The sequence below is a fragment of the Diadema antillarum genome, unplaced genomic scaffold (assembly GCF_040938485.1).
Source record: "Diadema antillarum isolate AM-2024a unplaced genomic scaffold, OU_Dant_1.0 seq00000195_RagTag, whole genome shotgun sequence".
Classification (NCBI taxonomy): domain Eukaryota; kingdom Metazoa; phylum Echinodermata; class Echinoidea; order Diadematoida; family Diadematidae; genus Diadema; species Diadema antillarum.
The window spans coordinates 1,048,182-1,071,873 of NW_027271258.1; the positions used below are offsets into that span (position 1 = coordinate 1,048,182).

The following is a 23,692-nucleotide window of genomic DNA, read 5'->3' on the forward strand; positions in this document are numbered from 1 at the left end:
CCAAAAAGCCAAGAGCCAACTTCTATTGTTTACAGATTAAGTCAGTAGACAATGGTAGAGGGTCAAGCCAATGCTGCTCTCTGATTGGTCAATTTCCCGATGATGCCATTGGAGTGGATGTAGTTTCTTTTGCAACCTAACTAAAATGGCTGTAGCACCTTTTGAAACCGAACTGAATGTAATTTTTAAACACTTTCTGGTTGGAAATTCAGCTTTTCGTTTAGTATAGGTGTAAAAAGGTCCTAAAATGAGTACATCAAGACACAAAAAGTGGATTTTGATGGAAAATGGATGTAGTACCTTTTGCAACTGAGCTCTTCATTTATTAGGAATTCATTCATTTAAGTTTTCTTCAGCACCAATGTGTGCTATTTATCAGATTCTTTATTGCTAAACCCCGTGAATAACGTAGATAGATATAAATTTAGCGAAACAGAAAGCTGGTGAAAACTGCCTTACTAATAGCGGCGAGCAAGTGGAGAAAAAAAAGAGTGAAAAAAGCTGGCTGAGTTGTCTATCATAGCAGAATCTTCATCAAAACATTATAATACTGAAAAGTTAGTTTGTATATTTCCTTCCAGTGACCAGTATCACAACATTATCAAACTTTGATGATGCTACAAAACCATTACATACCTCATTATTTGTAGAGAGAGATGAAGAAACAAATGTCTTGCAGTTGCATGTTCATGAATGACTTTTGTTTTCTGCTGCAGGAAATTCAAAATGAGAAGACAGCAAAGGGCTACGTTGAGGCACGTGATGGCTATGGTGAACAGTTCTATGTCAGGTGGCGAGAGGGTGATGTCAACATTACCCAGTTTGTAAACAAGGAGAGAGCGGATGATGCAGTGAGTGTTTTATGCTTCAAATAAATGATTGGCTGCTTTCTACTTTATGTTTGTTTATACTTATTTATTGAAACATTTGAGGAAGATAGATTTTCAGTAACACCATGTGTACGTAGTTTTTAAGAGGACTGTTGAGTGGCGAAAGAAGACTCTAGAAAAAGAATAGTTGAGGAGGAAAACAACATAGGGAGAGTGTACGGAAGGCTGATAATGACATTCAAGGGCAGCGGTAAGCTGGAAGTTGAGGTTGCACGAATGTAATGGAGACGGGAGAATAGGAGACAGGGACACTACGTTGTATCTGCAAGAATAAAGGGAGAATCAGGTAAAGAATTTGGAGGTCAGTGGGAGGATAAAAGGTGAACCAGAGAAGATGTAGGACAGAGGGAAGAAGAAGGCTAGAAAGTCATGAAACAAGAAAAAGAAGAGAAAATAATGTAAAATTCGAAAAAGGAGCACGCGAGCACTTCGGTTGGATTTTCTTCCGATAAACATCAGTTTATTGAGGGACTACATACAAATGATTTATATCATTGCAAACCCCTCTTCATCATTTTTATTATAGCGCATACTTTTAAACAAGGAAAATAACATTAGTGTGACATTTACTCTCAATTGAGGCATCACACAGAATACTCCAGCTTTTATATCGTTGAGTAGGATCCTCCGAGGTTTCAGGATATGTGCTTGAAATAGCTTTGCAATAGGTTTGAGTGTGTAATTTCGTATAATACAACTTGTAAGGTTTTCACAAATTACTCGTTCTTGTGTCAAATTACAAAAGCATGAATAGTGCAAGGATATGTATAAATATTTTGTTGCAAGTGGAAACTGGAGAAAACACCGTCGAGCACTTTAATACGGACAGTCACAAAGATGACATTACTCTTCCCTTGAATCTTTTCAAACATACTTAAAGTAACTACAAGAAAGCACTGAATAAAGAATTCCTACTTTACTCAATCATCATACAAACCCCAAATAGTATTCTGAATAAAACAGTTGAGCTGGGGTTACCTGCTGGTTACTCACTTCACACAACTGAAATGAAATAACACATTCTTATCGTAACTTGTATCTCCAGAAGAAATTGTGTTTATTAAATACATGTCTCTTTACTGATTATTATTTAAATGTAAGACATCAAATTAGTATCTTCCTAAGTTAATCCGCACGAAAACACCCACTTTTAATGCAGTTGGATGAGATGGCATATGGGATATTGTGATCATGCCAATCTTATTATATCATTCTCTCATCTTTCCTACTGTCATGAAAACTTAAAATGCGATTAAAGTGTTTATGGACACCATTCTTTTTTATTCCCTCGGAAAGTGGCTGACCTGCAGAATCAGAACGTTAGTATATTGTTAATCTATAACAGCAACATTAATAGGGTGAAATTAAATGCTTTCCTGTGCTGTCTGCTGTACACACACTTTAATAAAAAAAAATCCGGGTCAGAACTGACCCGCAACTGGGTCCGTTAGGGTCACACACCGTTTCGGGTCAAAAATGACTTGGAATTTGGTCATGAAGACCCCAAATGGGATCACCCTGACCCAATTCATGACTCTGAATGACCACATTCCTAGTCAGTTCTAACATCTGACGATGTGTGACCCCAACAAACCTAGTTCCGGGTCATTCTGGCCCGGATATTTAAAGAATGCAAAATATTAATAAAGATACTCTCTGTGACATACGGAATAGGGCTGAACCTATGTAATATATCTTTATTTGTATCGCAGGCAAACATGGAAGAACTTGTTGTTATACACCCTGCTACTTACTTCGTTCAAAATTTCATGGCGTGTATTATAGTGAATCTAGATCTTAAAGGAACTGTGCAATGCCAATGCATATTTTCTTATATTGATCCAAGATACCGTAATTTTCACTTGTGTTGCTAAATTGATATCGAGATTCATGTCTCACGTTCCTCCGAAACCAAGATTCTGGCAATGACATCATTTTTTTGCCGTCATTGCTGAAGTGCGAATACGATTAACAAAACATTCTGATGCGCCTTTGCCTATACTGCATATAACTTGCACGTGTTACTGATAACATCATGAAAACACACACACACACACACACACACACACACATCGGAGGGAAACGTGTTATGCTAAGTCCAAGAGATGGTGCGTTTAAATATCTTTTATCAATCATATTGTTACATGTCCTGTCATTGACAGTTGATGGCAGTGGAAGGTTCTTTGTTGTTGTTGGCGTAAATGACACATAATATGAAAAAATAAAATGCACATAAGTATTTAGATACACTTGATGATTACCTGATGATCAGGATTTTTTCAATTCAAGTCATCAAAATTTCTATGCATTTTTATTATAATCGCTACTCATAGACTTTTTTGCATGGATGTGTCCAACCTGTGTGTGGTCTGTAGAATAGTTCATGTATGTTTGCTGCTACTGTAAAATCTAACTGCTTACACGTTTCTGTTTTGTTTGAACACGCAGACAATGAGCATTCGCTCATTCTACTGGCTGAACAGACATGAAATCACTTTCTTCACTGAACCTCAGGAAGTGTCCGTAAAGAACATAGCAGTTGCATTTGATGTGAAACAATGCATTCAAAAAACAATCCGATTCCTGGTGAAGTTTACTGGTAAGTCATTGCTTGTACTCCTGGTATGAGAATTAAGTTTGCATAGGTAATGTGAAATTAAACATGTTTATTCAACAGAGATCTAAGGAACATTTTGCAAGCAGAAGGCTCTGTAATGACTTTATTCACTCTTCTTGCTTGATGTAAATATGTGATAAATGAAAAATTATAAACCTTCTTTCCGAGTCTAGAGATTATTCTCACAAATGATCTCATGAAGAATCTGTTGTTGTGTGTAATGCAGGGTTCCTTCCTAATTAAGATTCTTAATAAAAATCATTAAATCAATGTCTCCCAAATGTCATTCAAGCAATTGGAGACCTGAATAGAAGAACACCCCAAGTCCAATTTTTGGCCAAATTCAGTTTGACATGGGAAATTGTAGCTAATGCATGGACTCATCTTGTGTATAAATGATAAATCCTAATTCCCCCCGGAAGTGCCTGAAATGAATGAGTTAAATCTTATATGAATGTAAGAATGAAGGACTTGGGTCATTCTTTCATTCATGTTATAGCACCCTTTCTCATCCTTCTGTCATCTCTATAGCAGAATATCATGTACGTTTATGATTCAAAGAACGACCCAAGTCCATATGATTCGAGGAATGACCAAGTCCATCAGACAGAATGGCCTCTTCACAAAATGTAAATGTTAATTGGCATTATAATGCATTTTCTAATTTGTGTATGCAATGCTGCCTTCCCATCACAGTTAAACAGAATATTCTTGGACAAATAAAAAAGATATGAAGTTTATTTTCAAGTTTACTCGAAACGGTCTTTCATGGACTTGGGTAGTTATTATATTTAGATACTAAATTTCATGCTATCATGCCTTTGGTCCTATATCTGTATCAAAATAATAAAACATCACTATCATATCTTCCGAATATACATCGGCACCAGATACAACGTCAGATATCAGCACACATTACTGATTTGCACACACGCCCAGGTTCTGTATAGCAAGCCAAATCATTGCCACTACGTTATTACAAAGAATGAAAGGGTTTCACTGTAATTATTTTAATACATCAGTTCAGTCGTGATCATACTTAAAACACAGAAAAGGTGTATACTCAATGTAGCCCACATGCACAAATGAAATTTGCTTCATGTAAAGTCAAACAGTACAAGATACAAATACAAATGTCCACATATTCCACTCGTCTTTTCTTTCTTTCAGGTCTATGCAGGAACTTTTTTGCTGAGCATTGAACACTTTCTTATATGGATTTTGTGCAATGGCCATTTTCATTGTTATTACCATCACTCACTGCTAAGTTTATTACATAATGCTCATATGTGATTGAAATTCCCTACTTGGTGCTCATCAGAAGCCGTATGGACACTCCGGATCGGGAGGGGGATGGGTTGGGTTGGGTTATATTGTATTGAACTTTTACAGTTTGCAATCAGTGAGATCAGTGCGTTGAAAGCAAAAGTATTGATTTCAGACAAACTGTAGTGTTTTCTATATTTATTTCATCAGAGGGAAATGCAGAGCATACAGAAGCAAACAGTGCCAGAAGTAGCAGTGGAAGAAGGTAAATAAATATAATTATATCTAGGATTTCTGTCTTTAACTTCGGTTTTCATTCAATTGACAATAAGGCAAAGCCTGATTTTGTTTAATATCAAGAGCATTGTAAATCGCAGGGGTGATAAAATAGACAGAATTTCTTTTCTTATATTTATATTTCTATATTCAATTCAGGAATTGACAAATTTATGAGACAAATCCAAGAACTGAATATCATTTTCAATTTTCTTAATTTAAAATAACGTTTCACATTTCTACCAATTTTGTTGAAATTGCCTCTTAAAGTCCCATTTGAATTTGGATTTGACGTAAGATTCTTCAATTTCTCTATTATTATTTTTTTTTTGCCTTTATCTTTGGGAAATACAAAATCAATATAGAGATCCTAGGTTTACTCTCGAAGTTAATTCAGCTTTCAAATTGTGTAAAGTTGTTTTTGTTCTCATCGTTATATAGAAATGTACTTACGCATGAATGACAACTTGTCAATTTTGGCAATATTTCCTTTCATACATTGAAAAATAAGAACAAATGTGTTCACTCATTGTAAAGTTTCCCTTTGTATTGACCTACCAGGTCGATAGCCAATTAAATTAACTTTAACATAGTTTTTTTTTTAATTCAACCACATATCTTATGAGAGATATGCACTACAAAAGTGTGTTTGGTAGGGTTTTTTTGCTCAGTGTATATATGTATGACTTTCATTAAAAAAAAACCAAATAAAATCAAGTGGAGCTGAACTGAAAAGGGTACTGGAGGCATTATGGTTTGGGGTTTGCGTCTTGCTATCATGAAACTTGTCAATATATGATGATTGGAAATGAAGTGGAAATGTGCTCATTTGACTTTGGACCTGTAAGATAATGTCATTGAACAGGTTCGAACATTTGTAATTATCGGCATGAACATGATAATGGTACAGTCAAACCTGTCTTAGCGGTGACCTGTCTACATGGGACACCTGCCTTGGTACGACCACTAAGAACAAATCTGTCTAAAGAAAAAAAAAACATGTTAAAGAACCTGTCTATAACCGCCTGTCTATGACGGACCATGTTTTCTGTCTCCCTTGGGTGGCTGCTGTATACATATGCTTATCTAAATAGGTAAAAAATGAAGTTCAAAGTTCACTGTACTTTGCGTAAAATCTAGGAAATTTATTTCCTCCAGTAAATGGTGAAATGTGATCTGAGACCATTGTTAATGTTATTCGGTGCATTTTTCGAGGTAATTTATGTTCATGCTTGATGCCAAAAACTGATTTCAGGTGTCACAAGGCATCAAATAGCGAACTTCAGCAGCTGTCGTCCTTGATACCAACAGACCAGTACTATAATTTTTCCGGCCGACTAAACATTGATTTTGATATGGCTGACAAGGCTCTTCACAAGAGGAATGGGGACTTTAACGTGGCTATGCGACAATGTCTACAGTACTGGAAGAATGACACCGGTGGTAACTTTGATGACCTTAGGGTGGCCCTAGAGGACTGCGGGCTTGGAGGATTGGAGGAAAGATTGAACTGAAATCATGCAAAGGTGTGATCCAAATGTTTCTGCACAATTCGATCAGGTTGTTAGCCATTTTTCAGAGCTTGGACAGTTTGTAAGTCATCGTCATAATCCTATTGCTCTCAATGTGTAAGCTCAGCAGATTCCCTTTTGTATAAATCTCCACAAAGATGTTTGATCTAATTCCTGCAATCAGTTTGTGTTACTCAGGTTTGTAAAAAGAGCATCAGAGCAGATTTGAACTCCTCAGCAGGACGTGTACTACAATAACTGCATATTTTTATTCTTCCACAACATGAAGTAGCCTGGTACGCATAAACATTTCCCTCTTTATTTTTATCTCGGAGCTGTCACCTTCAGTCCACTCAGAACACCTTTTGATCCCCTGTTAAAAAAAAACAAAAAAACGGGGGTTGTGGATATATTTGAATTACTTAAGCATTCCATCAGTATATTCATGTAAGTTGAATATGCTACGTGATCTGGAAGAGTATTGTCAAAATACAAAACACATTCAATCTGTAAAGCCAAGGTATTACAAATCGATAACGTTTTGAAAGCATTTGGAAACATCTTATTTATGTTGGAACACGTGTTAAATGAACAACACCTGCTAGATATTATGCTATCTCTCGGTTCTTTTAGCAATCTCATTGTGAACATTATTATCATCAATTGTAAGTTCAGTAAAGACCTTTTTTTAAAGGGGTTCTACTTGATTTAATCATATATGAATTATGTATTTAATGTGCTTCATAGATTGTTTGGACATCTACGTGTGCTACGTATCAATGTTGATGTTAACACAGAAGTGTACTGTTAAATCACCATTATACATTTAAATCTTCTTGTACATAATTTGTTATGTTGTAATAAGTAAAAAAAAAAACTCAGGCTCAAACTCAGATTGTGAGGCATCAAAGAGAAACCTACCAGTTATTTGGAATTTATAATTATATTGCTTCCACGTTTCTGTCGTAGAACTTATATTCATGTTAGAATGAACATGCCGAAATGCGAACGCAACATATTACTTACCTGCATTAACAGTCATGTTATGTACACTGTCTTCACATACCTTTCAGATGCTTCTGATGTGCGCATAATGTAGTTCTTTTGAAATAAATCCATCGTTTCTGAATGATTATTTACACTGTATATAATGAGATATATCTCCTAAACATATTTTCACTTTGAAGGTGTTCGTACTTTGTTTATTAAAGATGATGACTTCAAGTTCGCCTTTCAGCAGGTCTCCATGATGTGTCTGGCCTATGTAAATCTTTGAATGCTTATACATGGATGTTTATACGTGCATATTTGTACATTCCCTATGCTATTGATGCTGCTGAAATTGCATGTAAAATATTGACTCATTAATCTTTTTGCGACATAATGTATGTAATATACAGGGCTTTAAGTTTTGCAGTTAGAATATAAGTACATGCTGTTTTATGTTCAAAGGGAAATATATGCTCTAACATATTACTATCATTTTCCATTGATATCAGTTTACAGAAAATGATGAGTTTAAGTTGTCATATCTATGCTATTAAGTCGTTATTGAATACAATTGTTTTCGACTCTCGTGTATTGTTTTCGAATATATGGTATGCGTAAGGATTTGTATTTTCTATGAATTACACGAAGTGGTGAAATGATATTTTTTGCAGTTTGTTATTAATGTTATATATTTCTTCAACTCACCAACGGTACATTTTGTTAAATGATGACTTTTATATACTTACAATACAAGATTCTTTCAATTTGCTGTCAATACAGTACTGCTAAAATCTCCATTGCCATCTTATAATTTTTACTGCTATTATTGTGTGTACATGTTTGAATTTTAATCTACATGTAAATACATTGTTAAATCTATGAAACTTTCCAGCATTATGACTTGTATATCTATCAAGTTCTTTCAGTTTGTTGCAAATACAGCTGTTTCTGAAAAAAAAAAAATAAATCTAACGCTGTGAGAACATTATTTCTGTTGCAAAGTTGCTGTCATTAACTTTTTGCATTCACTTCACAAATTGAGATTGTGATCTCTCCTTTCTGATGCTAGATGGATAGTCTTCCTTAACCATTTCTTGTCCATTCATTCATCAGTCCACCATAATATATCTTTTTTTCCAAAATTTCTGCTTGTCAAATACCTCAGAGAGTCGGAAAGAATTAGCCAGATTTTGGTAAATACATAAAATATGGCAGGGTAGTTATTTTTCATTACATGTATTACATTTTGCATATGGAAAATACTCTATGGAGGTGTTGGAGGCCAGGGATCGGAATCAGACTTCTTTGCTAATCGTCACTTCTTTGTATAATTCCGAGAATATTTTGTTAGATCGGATGCTGTTTATTAGACTTACTATCGTGGTCACATTCACGCCGTATAGTTTTATAAGATTTGCAGTCAAATCCTTCGATTGTTCGCAAAGTGTTATCAGCCAAACAATTTGTCTTTTTTCACCTGAAACACATTTTTTTCTTTTCAACTTCTTTTCGTACCTCGCAAAAGCACGTAGGTCGTAAATCAGACTGGAATGATAAGAAAATATGGATGTAAAGTTTTGTTGCGTGTCTTCCTGTTGAATGCAACTATGAAGATCTGAATTAACCCTCTGTGCGCCACCTTCATTTTCTCTCCGTAGGGTTCTAAATGAAATTTAAGCATATTTGACCCATTGTCAAAGAAAGAGTTAAACGAGGAGCACCTGAAGATAATATGATCTTTTAACGTCACAAATTACAGATACACTGACCAACATGAACAGTTTTGTGTTTGTGTGTGTGTGTGTTTGATAAAGGATCTGCATGATTATGTATTTTTGCGAGAATATGTGTTAAAAAAGTGGATTTCGTTTCCTTGGTTTCAAGAGTTACAATGAAAGTTTGACATTAGTTTGCACAATGTTGGTGTTACTGCATTTTGTCCTTACATAGTGAAAGATTGACATTATGTTGAACAATGTTTATGTTTGTGTATAATGCAGGTTGTCTTTGTATGATGCTTTGTTTTTGTTTCTGTAAACGTTTCTGTTGCTCTGACATGAAATTAAACGAAATTCGAATTAAGAATAATCAAACAAAAGAAAAATGTATACAGCCGCTTGTATAAACCACATTTATATTGCATGTCCAAGTGATTTCAGTTAATCAATACTCCTAGTTTTAAAATAACACACAGTTTCCAAAATATAATTTTGGTATTGAATGTTTATTCTATTTATTTCAAAATTATGACAGTATTTTACCTCAAAGAAAGTAATGCAGAAAATAAAAACACACAAAAATTGAAATTGATATGGATACTTTAAAGAATAAACTGCAGCCATATGCAAAACATCAACAAACATTAAAGTGAAAGCTGACGACATTCTAAGCAAGTTAAACTTTAGGCTTCTTTAGCTGCATGCATGATTCCAGAAAGCTGAATCCTTACAAAGTGTTTGGAGTTAAAATCCAATAGATAACTTACCGCTGACTTAGATGTGCCGATTCAATGGATGGAAACAAACAAAATCGTTCGATGTATATAGTCATATGTGAGAAAACTTCCTCTCCATGCGCTTACAATAGATTGCACTACGATGTAAGGAAACTCAATTTGTTGTTATACTGGTAGTTGAATTACACAATCCAGGTACCAAACTAAAAGTGGCTATTGTAAGAGAATACGAATACCACTTTTCTTTTTGGTTCCTGTAGTGAAAAACGTTCTAATGTTCATCTTTCTCAGTTATTGTTACAATGACTTGCACAAGAAAATATCCACTGCATTGACGATACCAGTTGTTATGATAATAATAATAATAATAATAATGATGATAATATAAAATATTTATTTAGCGCTTAATACAACATGTTTCTAAGCGCTTTACAATGCTAAGCAACCAAACATACAAATCAGCTTAGAATAACATAATTTACTACAAATGCATACAGGGGCTACATAATCATTAATTCTGCTGTTGTTATGTGGTTGCCATCAAGAAGATCATAACTTATAAACAAAAGTTATCATACCCGCAGCTTGTATACCCCACTTCGTAATTCTGTCGGGAATGGAGTAGCCTCTTACCAGGGGTTATACCTTACCTGTAACAGTGTTTATACAAATTCATTTGGGGTTTGGCATAAAACTGTTGCTGTAATAAATGCTGAATTTCTGTTCAAGCTCAATGCTCGAAATTGCAGTGAATGTTTGCACGAAGCGCTCGAAAGTCAATCGAAATTCCGGGCAAAACTTAGACGTGATTTCGTGGAATTAAGGTTATGCTTTATTAGAATTCAAAAATATTTCACTATAACAACAAACGAAGTATTTTAAAGTCAAAACTGATTAAGTCTGAAATTGGCTAGGTCAAAAAGAGAAATTCTATCCAGATATAAACATGCTATAATCATACTTTTGAAAGTTAAAATTCAAAGCAATATTTCTCCTTTTTTGTGAGTTTTTTCAGTGTCATGATTATCTTCTCCGTTTTTTCTTTACTCATAAAGCATGTATAGGCCTATGTCAAACTTTTGCATTGAAACCCAACAGAAACATTAAAATCAAGCATCCGGAACTTGCTACTTTGGCATACTCAGAACATGTTGTTATTAAGTGCAGCGAATTATGGTTGTATCAACGATTAACCCTAGTTGGTGTTATCATGGTGCTTAGAATATCCCATTTCACACACAAAGAAGGGAGGTCAATGCACTGAACAGACCCACACATCAGAACCCGTTTTATCAAAATGACATTCCTACATTTCCATCTTTACTGCTGGTCTTGAGATTTTAACATTTTACAGTCTAGTCTTGATGAGGTAACACAAATTAATTTTCCTATAACGGTCTTTACCATTACCGTGAAAAACATCAACAGATTGAAACAGCAACTTTCTAGTTAAAATGACTGCTGAGCAACAGTATGAAACTACTTGGTCAGTGGGCTGTCGATTTTAGTTTATCAAAGCAGACAGCGAGAAAACATGAACATTGCACGATATGAAAGTGTAAATGGCAAACAATGTGGTACGAGTTGTTTATTACATGCTCCAATCATGAAAGGAGTTTTGCTTTCTAACGATGAATAGATAAGATGACAAACACATCATATCACATCAAAGCTAATAATAGATGTCTTGTAATAGAGACTTCAACTGCTATGTCAAAGTGATGTGCGTGCTATTGATAACGATTGACAGATCAAGAGGGTTAAGTATTGAAGCAGGAGTGAAGTACTTTAACTTGTTTTTCAAGGCATCAAACGACGTCTGTGTGTAAAAGCTACAAATATAGACTTAGGGGCATGAGCGTGAGCTGGTCTATATAGGCACAACTTTGACAACGTTACAGTTTGAATTACAATGGGATTCTTTAAGAAGCATGTCAATATGCTACTTTAAGAACAGTGCCTTTGGCTATGGGTGACAAAGCTGATTTTTATCTCGCATTGAATTCCGTCATGGTTTTGATCTTTACAAGTACTCCTGTTGAACATTGCATATTTGACCACTATCTATTATTACTCCAAGAAACTTGATATCCTCGTTCAGCAGAGCGATTGAAATTCCTACAATGTGAGAAATAATCATGGTAAGACATAGTGTGCTGGACAAGCATACAATGTACTATAGAAATTTGAGAGTTCACTTTACCGCAGGTATCGGTTTCGAAGTATGTGGGAAAGAACAGAGTCTTTCTATAGAACAAGGACACTACTAAGGCTGACTGTAACTGACTGGCATTTTCTGCAGGTTTGGTTTAGGTATATTATGCCTCCTCTTCTCACGCTATCGTCTAGGAAGTATAATGACCCTTCACTTGCATTTTGAGATATTTATTGATCTTGACCACGACTGACGGACAAAAGATTGATCTTTCCCCTTTTGTGCACACAAAACATGCATCCTAATTCGTTTCTATCCATTAGAACACACACACATACACACACACACAAACAAACAAACAAACGATCCTAACACAGGCACAGAAATTTCCATGCAAACCATATAGCAAGTAGACAGCACACAAAGTAGGTTCACATAAAGCAGACAAATTAGCTCAAACACAATTATGAATCCATACTAACACACATAATCTAGTATTGTTTCAAAAGCTTTTGAATTCCCTATTATATTATTCTTACATTTTCAGGGAGGTTATTGAATATCCACTGGAATAAATACACCCAAATTTCATAAAACTTGTTCTAGGTTTTTAAAGTGTGATGACACTACGTGAATTGCTTAGATATTATCTTTGTCTTTTATTAACTATTTTTGACAAATAATGGAGGCAATAACTGATGGAGTATTTAAAAAATGAATATTGGGCATTTCGCAACGGTTACTAATCGCTTCAATCCCAGATAATTCATATCACGCTCGACTTCCGAAACAATTATCTACTGGCAAAATGGTGCGTAGAGTCTTTTTCTACAAAACACTTAATTGACTAATTAGATTTTTACAGGCAGTCCTCCACACAATTGAACGATAATCCAAATGGGGCTTAATTAAACCCTTTGTATAAAATAAGGACGGCGTCTTGCGGCATACATGGCCTTATTCTCTTGAAGCAGTACACCGCAGAAGAGAATTTGGCTTTTACATTGGCAATGTGATTGTTCTATGTGAGAGTGTCGTTTAGGATCACACCTAAATACTTGCAGGAGTTTCTTTGTTGTACGCAAAAATCATTAACCATAACATTAATGTTATCAAAGAGCTGTGTGTTTTGTTTTTGGGGTTTTTTTGCGCATAGGTGTGACAATAATGTATCCACACTTTTCCCGCTTAGCAGAGGTCGATTGTACCTGAGCCAGTTCGTAATCGCCGTTAAATCCTGATTTAAACTCTTTTCTAAAAGTCATAAGGATTGTTTGATGCATAGTAAAGGCAAGTGTCGTCAGCGTATAGGAATAGAGCGTAATGTTGTACAACGTCCAAAATGTCATCCTGTTACCACAAACAGAAGAGGCCCGAGGATACTTCCCTGGAGAACGCCACACGTAACGTGACGTTGTTCAGACGTAGGAAGAGTGAAAATCTTCACTCTTGAAGGAGTGAATAACAGAAAAGAGTGAATTTCGAGTGAAATTGGAGTGAATTTTGAGTGAAAATTTTCACCTTCACTAATTTTGGAGTGCCCTAAGGGATCACTCGAAGATTTTGGAGTGATCCCTAACACTCTCAGCCCTAGACCAGACCACAAGACAAGGGGAGGGCAGAAGTATGCTATATAAAAATTATCACATATTATGCAGAAATATGTCGCATTACAACATATCTAACAAACGTCAGTGATATTTAATTCAGGTACATGTGCTTCATCGATTATGGAAACATGAAGAGTTTGTTTGCAAAAACCGACAAGTCCATTTTTGAAGATTTTGAAAAACCGTCTCTGTCATAAAGTACAAAATAATACCTTTTAAATGATATATTGGTCACTACATATGAAGGTACATTTTTGAAGTTATGGTCAAAAAAAGCAAAAATGTTCTTATTATTCTCTTTATTTTTCTTGACCTTTAATCGCAAATATCTCCATTTGGCAAATATGGACTTATCGGTTTTTGCAAAGTCTTCACATCTTCCCCTGATAATTAACATGTTCCAAAGGGGCTGGCTATAGAACTTGACTTTCAGGTGCCGCACCCAATACTTGCCCGAATATCAAAAGCAAACACATGTTGAAAGAAAGAAAAAACCTCAACTAAGCATATTTTTGTTGTTTTTCATCAACTGAATTTCACTGGGTAATAAAACGGGGTCGTCCCATTAGACCGACACCCACGAGTAATGGCCTACGAGTTCGACATTGAAAATTGGCCCATAGGACATACAGCCCACGAGTTCGATGTTGGATAGATGGACACAGAATTATTCGGACATTCAGCCAATGTTATAAAGTTATTGGATCTCATCTGATAATCTACCTTTGTGATTTGTGGGTTTGATGCCTACAACCCTAAAAAGGTAAATATAAAGATAATTTCACGAAATTATACTTTTTCAAAAAGTGAATATTTCCTCGACTCGTCACTGATGTATGATAAGGGTAATATTATTCCTCCTTGCCTTATGGAAGAGGGAAGTCAAGTATTCTTTTATCATCCAAGAAAAGTGAAAATACCTTTGATTTTTTTATATTTTCTTCATATCGTTGTACACATATGACATCACAAGCTGTAGTAGTTTTCCCATCCAGCAGTGACTAAGCAGGAAAAAAATAACTTTTAAACGGATTGTCAGACTTTCCGCAACTCTTGCTGATGTGTTCTATTCTCTCTTAACAATTGAAAAAAAAGAAGAAAAAAAGTATTTTGAAGAAACAGAAACAAATACAATTTGAATTGAACAGTAATTTCATTGACAAAGACTGGAAGCAGCCAAAAACAGGAGTAGTCTTTTCATGGTTTCCCAACATGATAATATTTTGAGAAAGTTGTTTATGTGGACGACAAAAAGGCTTTGGAATTTGGTTTGTTGCACTACTATTTTGTTTATTTTTCTTTCAGTCCGAAGATTGTACACCTTGTAGTGCTTGCTGCAGGTCACATAATATGATGGTACCCACATTTGTAACACTGCCCTCGTGACGTCAGTATTCTAAGATAATTTGCAATTTTTGTGTATGTTTGTACCAGTTGCCTTGTTCATATCATTTATAGCCATGGTGAATATAACATGGTATAATACACAAACAATTGGGTTCCATCGCTCTTTCAGCATATCGATACCGCATTTGTTAAAATCAAGTAAGAATTAATATGTACATTATCTCAAAAAGGAACTTACGCCAAAAAAGTAAAGAAAAAGCAGCAAACTGCCTTTCATGTTGTCAAAAAGTTAAAAGTACTATATCAATTCAATTGAATACAATCAGATGTCATTTTCATGATCAAGATAACATAATACAAAATGTGCACAGTTTTAAGGAAAGTTTCAATATGCTAAAACAAACAATCTATGAAAAAGAAATATTGGTAAATTTTTAAGTTTGAAATCTGATAATTACTACTTTGTCGTAACAATTCATACACCCCGAAATGATATTAAGTCGTTATACTACTTACGTACAAAGCATCTAGATATCTATTAAATCAAATATAAAATTCACCTTATAATCAAGTTATGCACAACATCAAGTGCATATGGCAGATGGAATTTCCCTCTGCAGTCGGTAATATTGGGGTCTGCACCGTGATGAAGAAAGTAGAGGATAAGGGCTTTCTCAGGTGGAACATTGCCATCAAAGGAATCATGAATGATCTGCGTTTGATAAAGAGAAATACATTGTATATGCATAAGGGATTCGTCATGAGAAGTTACAAGGTATAGTGGGTCCATAGTTTTGGTTTAGGTGAGGATTCAGCTTTTTACTGTTACCAAAATACTTGTAGTTTATGAAATGATTAAAATCATACAATTCTAGAGGAATTCAAAGTCTACTTGATGAAAATCATTTTTGAAATGGCTCATGTATCCTAAAGCAAATTAAAACAACGAGGGTTCAAAAGTTAATTAGCAAGACATTGATTTTTTAAAGCGAGCTATCTAAAGCCAGAGAAGAACTCTGAGAGGGCAGACCTCTGCCAAGTAATAAATTCCCACCAAATGGCCTTGCTCTTCCATAGAGAACAGTAAATTCCATCATACGTATATGGATGCTCTAATCCACAATATACATTACAAGCCTCTTGTTATTTCATCAATCCTCAACTTTCCAGGGTCATGTTATATATAGATATACATAATTCATAATGTATGAACTGGTTTTATCTGTCACAATGTTTTCTTCGAATTTTCTTCAGTGCCCATACTTTGGATGACATAAGATAAATTAAAGCAAATGTCAATGTGTATGTCGTTGAGCTCATATACCTGCCAAAATATTGAAATTTTTTTATTAAATCCACGAAAGTTTCTGGGTCACTACCAAAGGTTCATCATCTGTTCCTTGAATCTGTCATTCTCAACCTTTCCTGCAAGTTTCCTCCAAATCTGTTTACGGCTTATTTTGAACACGGACAACAACCAAAAAAAAAACAAACAAACAAAAAAACAAGCGGTAATGAAAAGATAACCTCCTCCCTTGGAGGAGGTAGCAAAAAAACCCTGAAATGTTGTTTGATAAATTTGTCATCAAATTATGATTATTTTGTCATTGAATGGGTAACTATGGAAATAGGACTAAAGAATCGTGCTCTTCGAGCAGTCATGGGAGTGAATTTGGTATTTTTCGTCTGCGACATTACATAATAAGTTGATTGATAAACATGAAATTCGAAGGTTTTCTGTACACAATGGTTAAAAAAGATGTACCTTATGTTATAGGGCCTATTTTTTTTCTTTCAATGCAGGAACAATATATAATGTTGTTCAGATATCAAATCTCAATTCCCAGAATTCCACACAAGGTTATATATAACTAGGGGCAGGAATTGAGAATTGGTCAATAAATGAGGTAAAAGGGTTTGGGTGGGAAAAAAACTTAGATAATAGTTTGATTTAGATAGCTATTAATGATTGATTATATAAATGCATGGAACAGGGGTGATTATTCTCCACTAACTGATTTCAGTCTACATCCTGTAATTTCGTTTGTTAGATTTGTTTGCGTTATTTTTTCTTCTTATTCTTTCTTCTCTTTTGTAACAAGCTAACATATGAAATATATAATATAGGAATTAAGCTTCATGCATGTACCACAGATCTACTATGTTTCACTTTTTTGTTTTGTTATGTAACTAATTTGTGTTATAAGCTTGTGATTTTTAGAATTTCCGGACAGACCGAAATACAGCCATCTGGTTGAGCCCAGTACCGTGACGAAATAGAATGAAATCGAAGGAAATAAAAATAAACGATGAAATATCAGCAAAACACATCAATAAGTTCTGAAGATAATCTGGCCATCCATTTACAAGTAAAAATGTCTTTCATTGAGTTTTTGCGCTGCCATCGTTGAGAAGACTACAGCAGTTCGTGACGTCACCACTGGACAATGATGTAAATCACTGCTCAATGATCAATAATCAAATCACCAAAATGTTCTACTTTTGCTTTAAAAAAGAAATGATTTTTTTTCGGAATTCTTGCAAATCAATCTGAAAAATCTTAAACTTTGCTTAACAAGGGGACCCATTGGGTCAAGTGATCGTCATCACCTGCCTAATATTAGTCTTGAGATAGTTTTGTTTGAAAAAAAAAAAATCAGATTAATTGTAGAAAGTCAACTGTACATTGTACACAAAAAATAGGATATACTTGTATACATTATGTATATACGAATAGACTGACTACACTTAACTGTGACTATACTGCTTTAAAATGTACAGCGGATACCTTTGTTATCGAAAGTGAGCATTCAACTTGTCATTTGTCATCTTTACAGAGTCTGACATCTGTGTGAAGACACGTCGGTCAACACCGTGATCCACAAGAGCCTCTATCACAGATGAGTGGCCATGCCATGTGACAAGGTGCAATGGCGCGAAACCTGTCCAATTAGTGCTGTTAATCAGTTCAACAGCATAGAAAAATTGGGGAAAAATAGTCAACTCTATACCAAAGACAAAGCATCACACTAATACCTGCATACATTCATTACATCCCTGAAGAAATGAGTATTGCATTGATAATACATTGAATACCACATACCATTACTTCGAAGAAATGGCTCGAGGTTCTGGAACAGCATTGACAACACTCTAAATGGTGCTTAATAATGATAATTGTGAATTTATATTGCGCAGTTTCTATGAAGCATGATTATATACTCAACTGCGCATAACAATAAGGTATAATCAAAGAAAGAAAGTCAGCTTCATAAAGAAGTAACACAATCTGATTCTTAACTGGAAGTCATTAAATATAAAGAGAAGTACAATTAAGGGACTGATAACTGCATTATTACATTCCATAAAAGGTATCTGATATCTGGAGACCATGTAGGTGACGTACTAATCTGTGACTATGGAAAACTTTCATAAAATATATGTTTTAAGGAGATTTTTTAAACTGTTGATTGATGATGTATGTTTGAATTTGACTTTTCCTTCCTTTAAATCAAAGAAATAAATCTTTCAGTAATCCCCACAAAAACGAACGAATTATCTTTTTTGTGATCTCATATAAATGAATTAACGAATGAATAAATGTTTTTTTTTTAATAAGAGTAAGGCTTTCACTATTTGGCAATTCTTTAAATTGAACTTCAAGTTTCTACCCATGCCTTGGCGATCTCTCCTGAAAACTGAATTGAAGACCACTCGCTTTAGTTTCTTAATATGCCTATCTTTAGTTTGTTTTCCTGCCTGCTCCATCCCTTCTGCCGTTTTTTGTCCTTGTCATAGTCGTTCCTTTCTGCTTATTTCGCCTGGCGTCATGATACTTAAATTTTTATACATGGAGTTCTTGACGGATCTTGAGATCCCTCTTTTCCTAGAGCAATCAAAAACTGCATACAGCGCTGTAGGAGATTTGTGATACCTACCCTCGCACCGTTAGTGACCGGAAAGATGACAACACCTAGATGTCCATGCTCAGCTGCCCTATTAGGGGTGTCGTGCCTTCTATTGAGTCAGTGACATCAGCATCTTTGCTGAGGAGATGTCTCACAATGCGAACTTGGCCTTCTGCAGTTGCAACACCTAAGGCTGTATCTATGGAAATGTCAAGACGAACACTTGACTCCATGAGAATTGAAACAACCGGAAGATTTCCTCCTTGGATTGCAATATGTAAAGGCCTTTGACCTTTCCGATTGGTTGCATTCACATTTGCATCTTTGTTCACAACAGCTGTGACTATTTGGAGGTTCCCTGCTCTCACCGCTATGTACAAAGGTGTTCCTTCATTCATCACTGGAACATAAGCATCCGCACCATTGTCGAGAAGACATTTGAACAACTCCAAATCACCTCTCCGAATAGCAATATGTAGCGGTGTCACGCCACTTTCATTAGCTTCATTTATATTTGCTCCTCTTTGTATCAAATAGCATGACGCCTGTAAGTGGTCTTCTTGAAACGCCATATGTAGAGGATTGAATCCCTCTTCAGTCCTTTTATTTACACTGGAGTCATTCTCAGTGAGACACCTGAGTACCTCTAAATTCTATTTCCGTGAAATAATGCATATTGAACAGGATAGATACTATCGTCATCACTCGTGCTGCAGTCAGCACTATTGTCAGCAAGACAGGAAACGATTTCAACATCATCATTTCTACAAGCTAAGTGCATGGGTGCGATACCAGCAGAATTGACACAATTAACATCAGCTCTCTCTTTGATAAGTTAATCAATAACATCGTAATTCCTATTGTGGATAGCCAACTCAAGACACGTAACGCCATCTTTTTTTGTCAGTGCTGACATTTGAACTGTTGAGGACCAAATATTTCACCATTTCAAGATGCCCATTAATTGCTGTAATGTGTGAAGGGGTTAATCCCTTTTCCTCTTGGACATTTACTTTTGCTTTTGCATCTAGAAGAAGATATATACATATTTCATGGTAGTTCCAAAAGCATAGCAACATGTAGAGGTGTGCGACTTTTAGTATCAGCTGTATGCACATCAGCTCCTTGCTCAACAAGATACGTTGCCTCTTCCAGATGTCCATTTTCACATGCATAGTGTAAAGGAGCCTTCCCAAAATTATCAGCAGAATTCACATTACCTCCATGTTCAAAAAGATACTTTGCAACCTCAAGTTGTCCATTTTGAGATGCAAATTGTAAAGGAATGTTTCAATCTTTTGTAACAGAATTCACTTCAGTTCCTTGTTTAACTAGATATCCCGGTGTCCATTTTCACATGAGTATAGTAAAGGAGACTTCCCACATTTTTCCTCAGACTTCATAATAGCTCCTTGTTCAACAAGATACTTTGCCACTCTAAAGTGTTCATTTAGACATGAATGATGTAAAGGAGTTTTCTCAAGGTTGGCGGCAAAATTTACATCACCTCCTAGTTCAACAAGATACGTTGAATGTATACTTCAAGGTGTCCATTGTCACTGTAAGATACATGCCAAGATGAGAAGACCGTAACTTTCTTAAGGAATAGCATTTATGTCAGCTCCTTGTCCAGTTAGATACATTGCAATTTCAAAATGTCCATTCTGCCATGCACAGTGTAAAGGACTGGTGCCATTTTTGACAGAATTCACATTAGTCCCATGGTGGACCAAATACTTAGCAACTTCAAGGTGTCCATTAATACATGCACTTGCTAAAGGAGTGATACCATATTTGTCCGCGGAATTAACATCAGCTCCTTGTTCAATAAGATACTTCGTCACGTCTAGGTGTCCATATTCACATGCGTAATGAAAAGGAGTTTTCTCCAATTTGTCGGTAAAATTCACTTCGGCTCCTTGTTCTACAAGGTACTTTGCCACTTCAAGGTGTTCATTCCTACATGCATTTGCTAAAGGGGTGATCTCCAATTTGTCGGAAGAATTCACCTCAGCTCCTTGTTCAAGTAGATACTTCGTCACTTCAAGGTGTCCATTCTCACATGCATTTGCCAGTGGAGTTCTCTCCAATTTGTCGGAAGAATTCACCTCAGCTCCTTGTTCAATTAGATACTTCGTCACTTCAAGGTATCCATTCTCACATGCATTTGCTAAAGGAGTGATCTCCAATTTGTCGGAAGAATTCACCTCAGCTCCTTGTTCAATTAGATACTTCGTCACTTCAAGGTATCCATTGTCACAAGCAAATTGTAATGGAGTGTTTCCATTTTTCGAGGCAGAATTAACTTCTGTTCCTTGTTCAACGAAATATTTTGCCACTTCAAGGTGTCCATTCCTACATGCATAATGAAAAGGAGTTCTCTTCAATTTGTCGGCAAAATTCACTTCAGCTCCTTGTTCTACTAGGTACTTTGCTACTTCAAGGTGTCCACCCCAACATGCATTTGCTAAAGGAGTGAACTCGAATATGTCGGAAGAATTCACCTCAGCTCCTTGTTCAACTAGATACCTCGTCACTTCAAGGTGTCCATTCTCACATGCATTTGCTAAAGGAGTGATCTCAAATTTGTTGGAAGAATTCACCTCAGCTCCTTGTTCAACGAGATACTTCGTCACTTCAAGGTGTCCATTCTCACATGCATTTGCTAAAGCAGTGATCTCAAATTTGTTGGAAGAATTCACCTCAGCTCCTTGTTCAACGAGATACTTCGTCACTTCAAGGTGTCCATTCCCACATGCATTTGCTAAAGGAGTGATTCCAGATATGTTGGAAGAATTCACCTCAGCTCCGTGTTCAATTAGATACTTCGTCACTTCAAGGTGTCCATTCTCACATGCATAATAAAAAGGAGTGTTCCAAAATATGTCGGAAGAATTCACCTCAGCTCCTTGATCAATTAGATACTTCGTCACTTCAAGGTGTCCATTCTTACATGCATTTGCTAAAGAAGTGATCTCAAATATGTCGGAAGAATTCACCTCAGATCCGTGTTCAAGTAGATACTTTGTCACTTCAAGGTGTCCATTTCCACATGCATTTGCTAAAGGAGTGATCTCCAATTTGTTGGAAGAATTCACCTCAGCTCCTTGTTCAACTAGATACTTCGTCATGTCAAGGTGTCCATTCCTACATGCATTTGCTAAAGGAGTGATCTCAGATATGTCGGCAGAATTCACTTCAGCTCCTTGTTCAACCAGATACTTTGCCACTTCAAGGTGTCCATTCTTAGATGCAAATTGCAAAGGATTGTCTCCTTCTTTTGTGGCACAGTTCAGATCACCTCCTTGTTCAACAAGATACTTTGCCACCTCAGGGTGTCCATAGTAGCATGCAATTTGTAGGGGAGTGTGTCCTTCCTTGTCGACAGAATTCATGTCTGCCCCGTGGTCATGAAGTATTTTGACAACACAGAGGTGCCCAAACTGACAAGCAATGTGCAATGCCTCTGAGTCATTGCTGTTTTCATGATTGATAGCAGATCCATGATCAACGAAGAAGGAAACAACATCCGGGTGTCCTTTCCAAGATGCCAAATGGAGGGCAGTATGATTGTATCTATCAACAGCATTTACATCAGCTCCTTGTTCAGTAAGATACTTTGCCATTTTAACATATCCATTTTGACACGCAAAATGCAAAGGAGTGTTACCATTTATGTCGGCATAATTCACTTCAGCTCCTTGTTCAACTAGATACTTTGCCACTTCGAGGTGTCCATTTTCACATGCGTATTGTAAAGGAGATTCCCCGAATTTACACTGAGCATTCACATCAACTCCTTGTTCAACAAGATACTTTGCCACTTCCAGGTGTCCCTCCTGACATGCAATTAGTAGGGGAGTATGTCCTTCCTTGTCGACAGAATTCATGTCTGCTTTGTGGTCATGAAATATTTTGACAACACCGAGGTGCCCATACTTACAAGCAATGTGCAGAGGTTGTGAGACATTGCTTTTATCATGACTGATAACAGATCCATGATCAACGAGGAAGGAAACAACATTTGGGTGTCCTTTCCAAGATGCCAAATGGAGGGCAGTGCGATTGTATTTATCAACAGCATTTACATCAGCTCCTTGTTCAGTAAGATACTTTGCCAATTCCAAATGGCCGTTTTGACATGCAATATGGACCGGAGTGTCTCCAAAATTGTCGACACAATTCATGCCTGATCCATGATTTAGAAGTATTTTAGCAACTTCGAGATGTCCGTTGTAACTTGCAAAAAGCAGAGGATCCACAGTATTGATGTTTGAATCCTTTACATCAACTCCGTTATCCAAAAGAAAGGACACAACATCTGTGTGTCCTTTGAAGGATGCCAGGATGAGGGGACTCCTACACTTTTCATCAGTAGCACTGACATCAGCTTCTTGTTCAATAAGATACTTTGCCATTTTAACATATCCATTTTCACAAGCAACATGTAAAGGAGTGTAACCATCTTTGTCGGCAGAATTTACTTCAGCTCCTTGTTCAACTAGATACTTTGCCACTTCGAGGTGTCCATTTTCACATGCGTATTGTAAAGGAGATTCCCCGAATTTACACTGAGCATTCACATCAACTCCTTGTTCAACAAGATACTTTGCCACTTCCAGGTGTCCCTCCTGACATGCAATTAGTAGGGGAGTATGTCCTTCCTT

The 23,692-nt window shown here is 36.1% G+C and overlaps 1 protein-coding gene and 1 long non-coding RNA gene across 2 annotated transcripts; one reads left to right on the forward strand and one right to left on the reverse strand.

The window, feature by feature from the left end:
- The first annotated feature begins 761 nt into the window (after positions 1 to 761).
- Positions 762 to 5,037, forward strand: LOC139728725 (uncharacterized). Its single transcript, XR_011710827.1, has 3 exons — positions 762 to 851; positions 3,339 to 3,489; positions 4,984 to 5,037. It is a non-coding gene; the product is annotated as an uncharacterized lncRNA (long non-coding RNA).
- A 14,570-nt stretch (positions 5,038 to 19,607) lies between these two features.
- On the reverse strand, positions 19,608 to 23,272 carry LOC139728748 (uncharacterized). Its single transcript, XM_071639690.1, has one exon. The coding sequence runs from the start codon at positions 23,210 to 23,212 to the stop codon at positions 20,624 to 20,626; it is 2,589 nt and encodes an 862-aa protein (XP_071495791.1). The 5' UTR covers positions 23,213 to 23,272; the 3' UTR covers positions 19,608 to 20,623.
- Between the last annotated feature and the right edge of the window lie 420 nt (positions 23,273 to 23,692).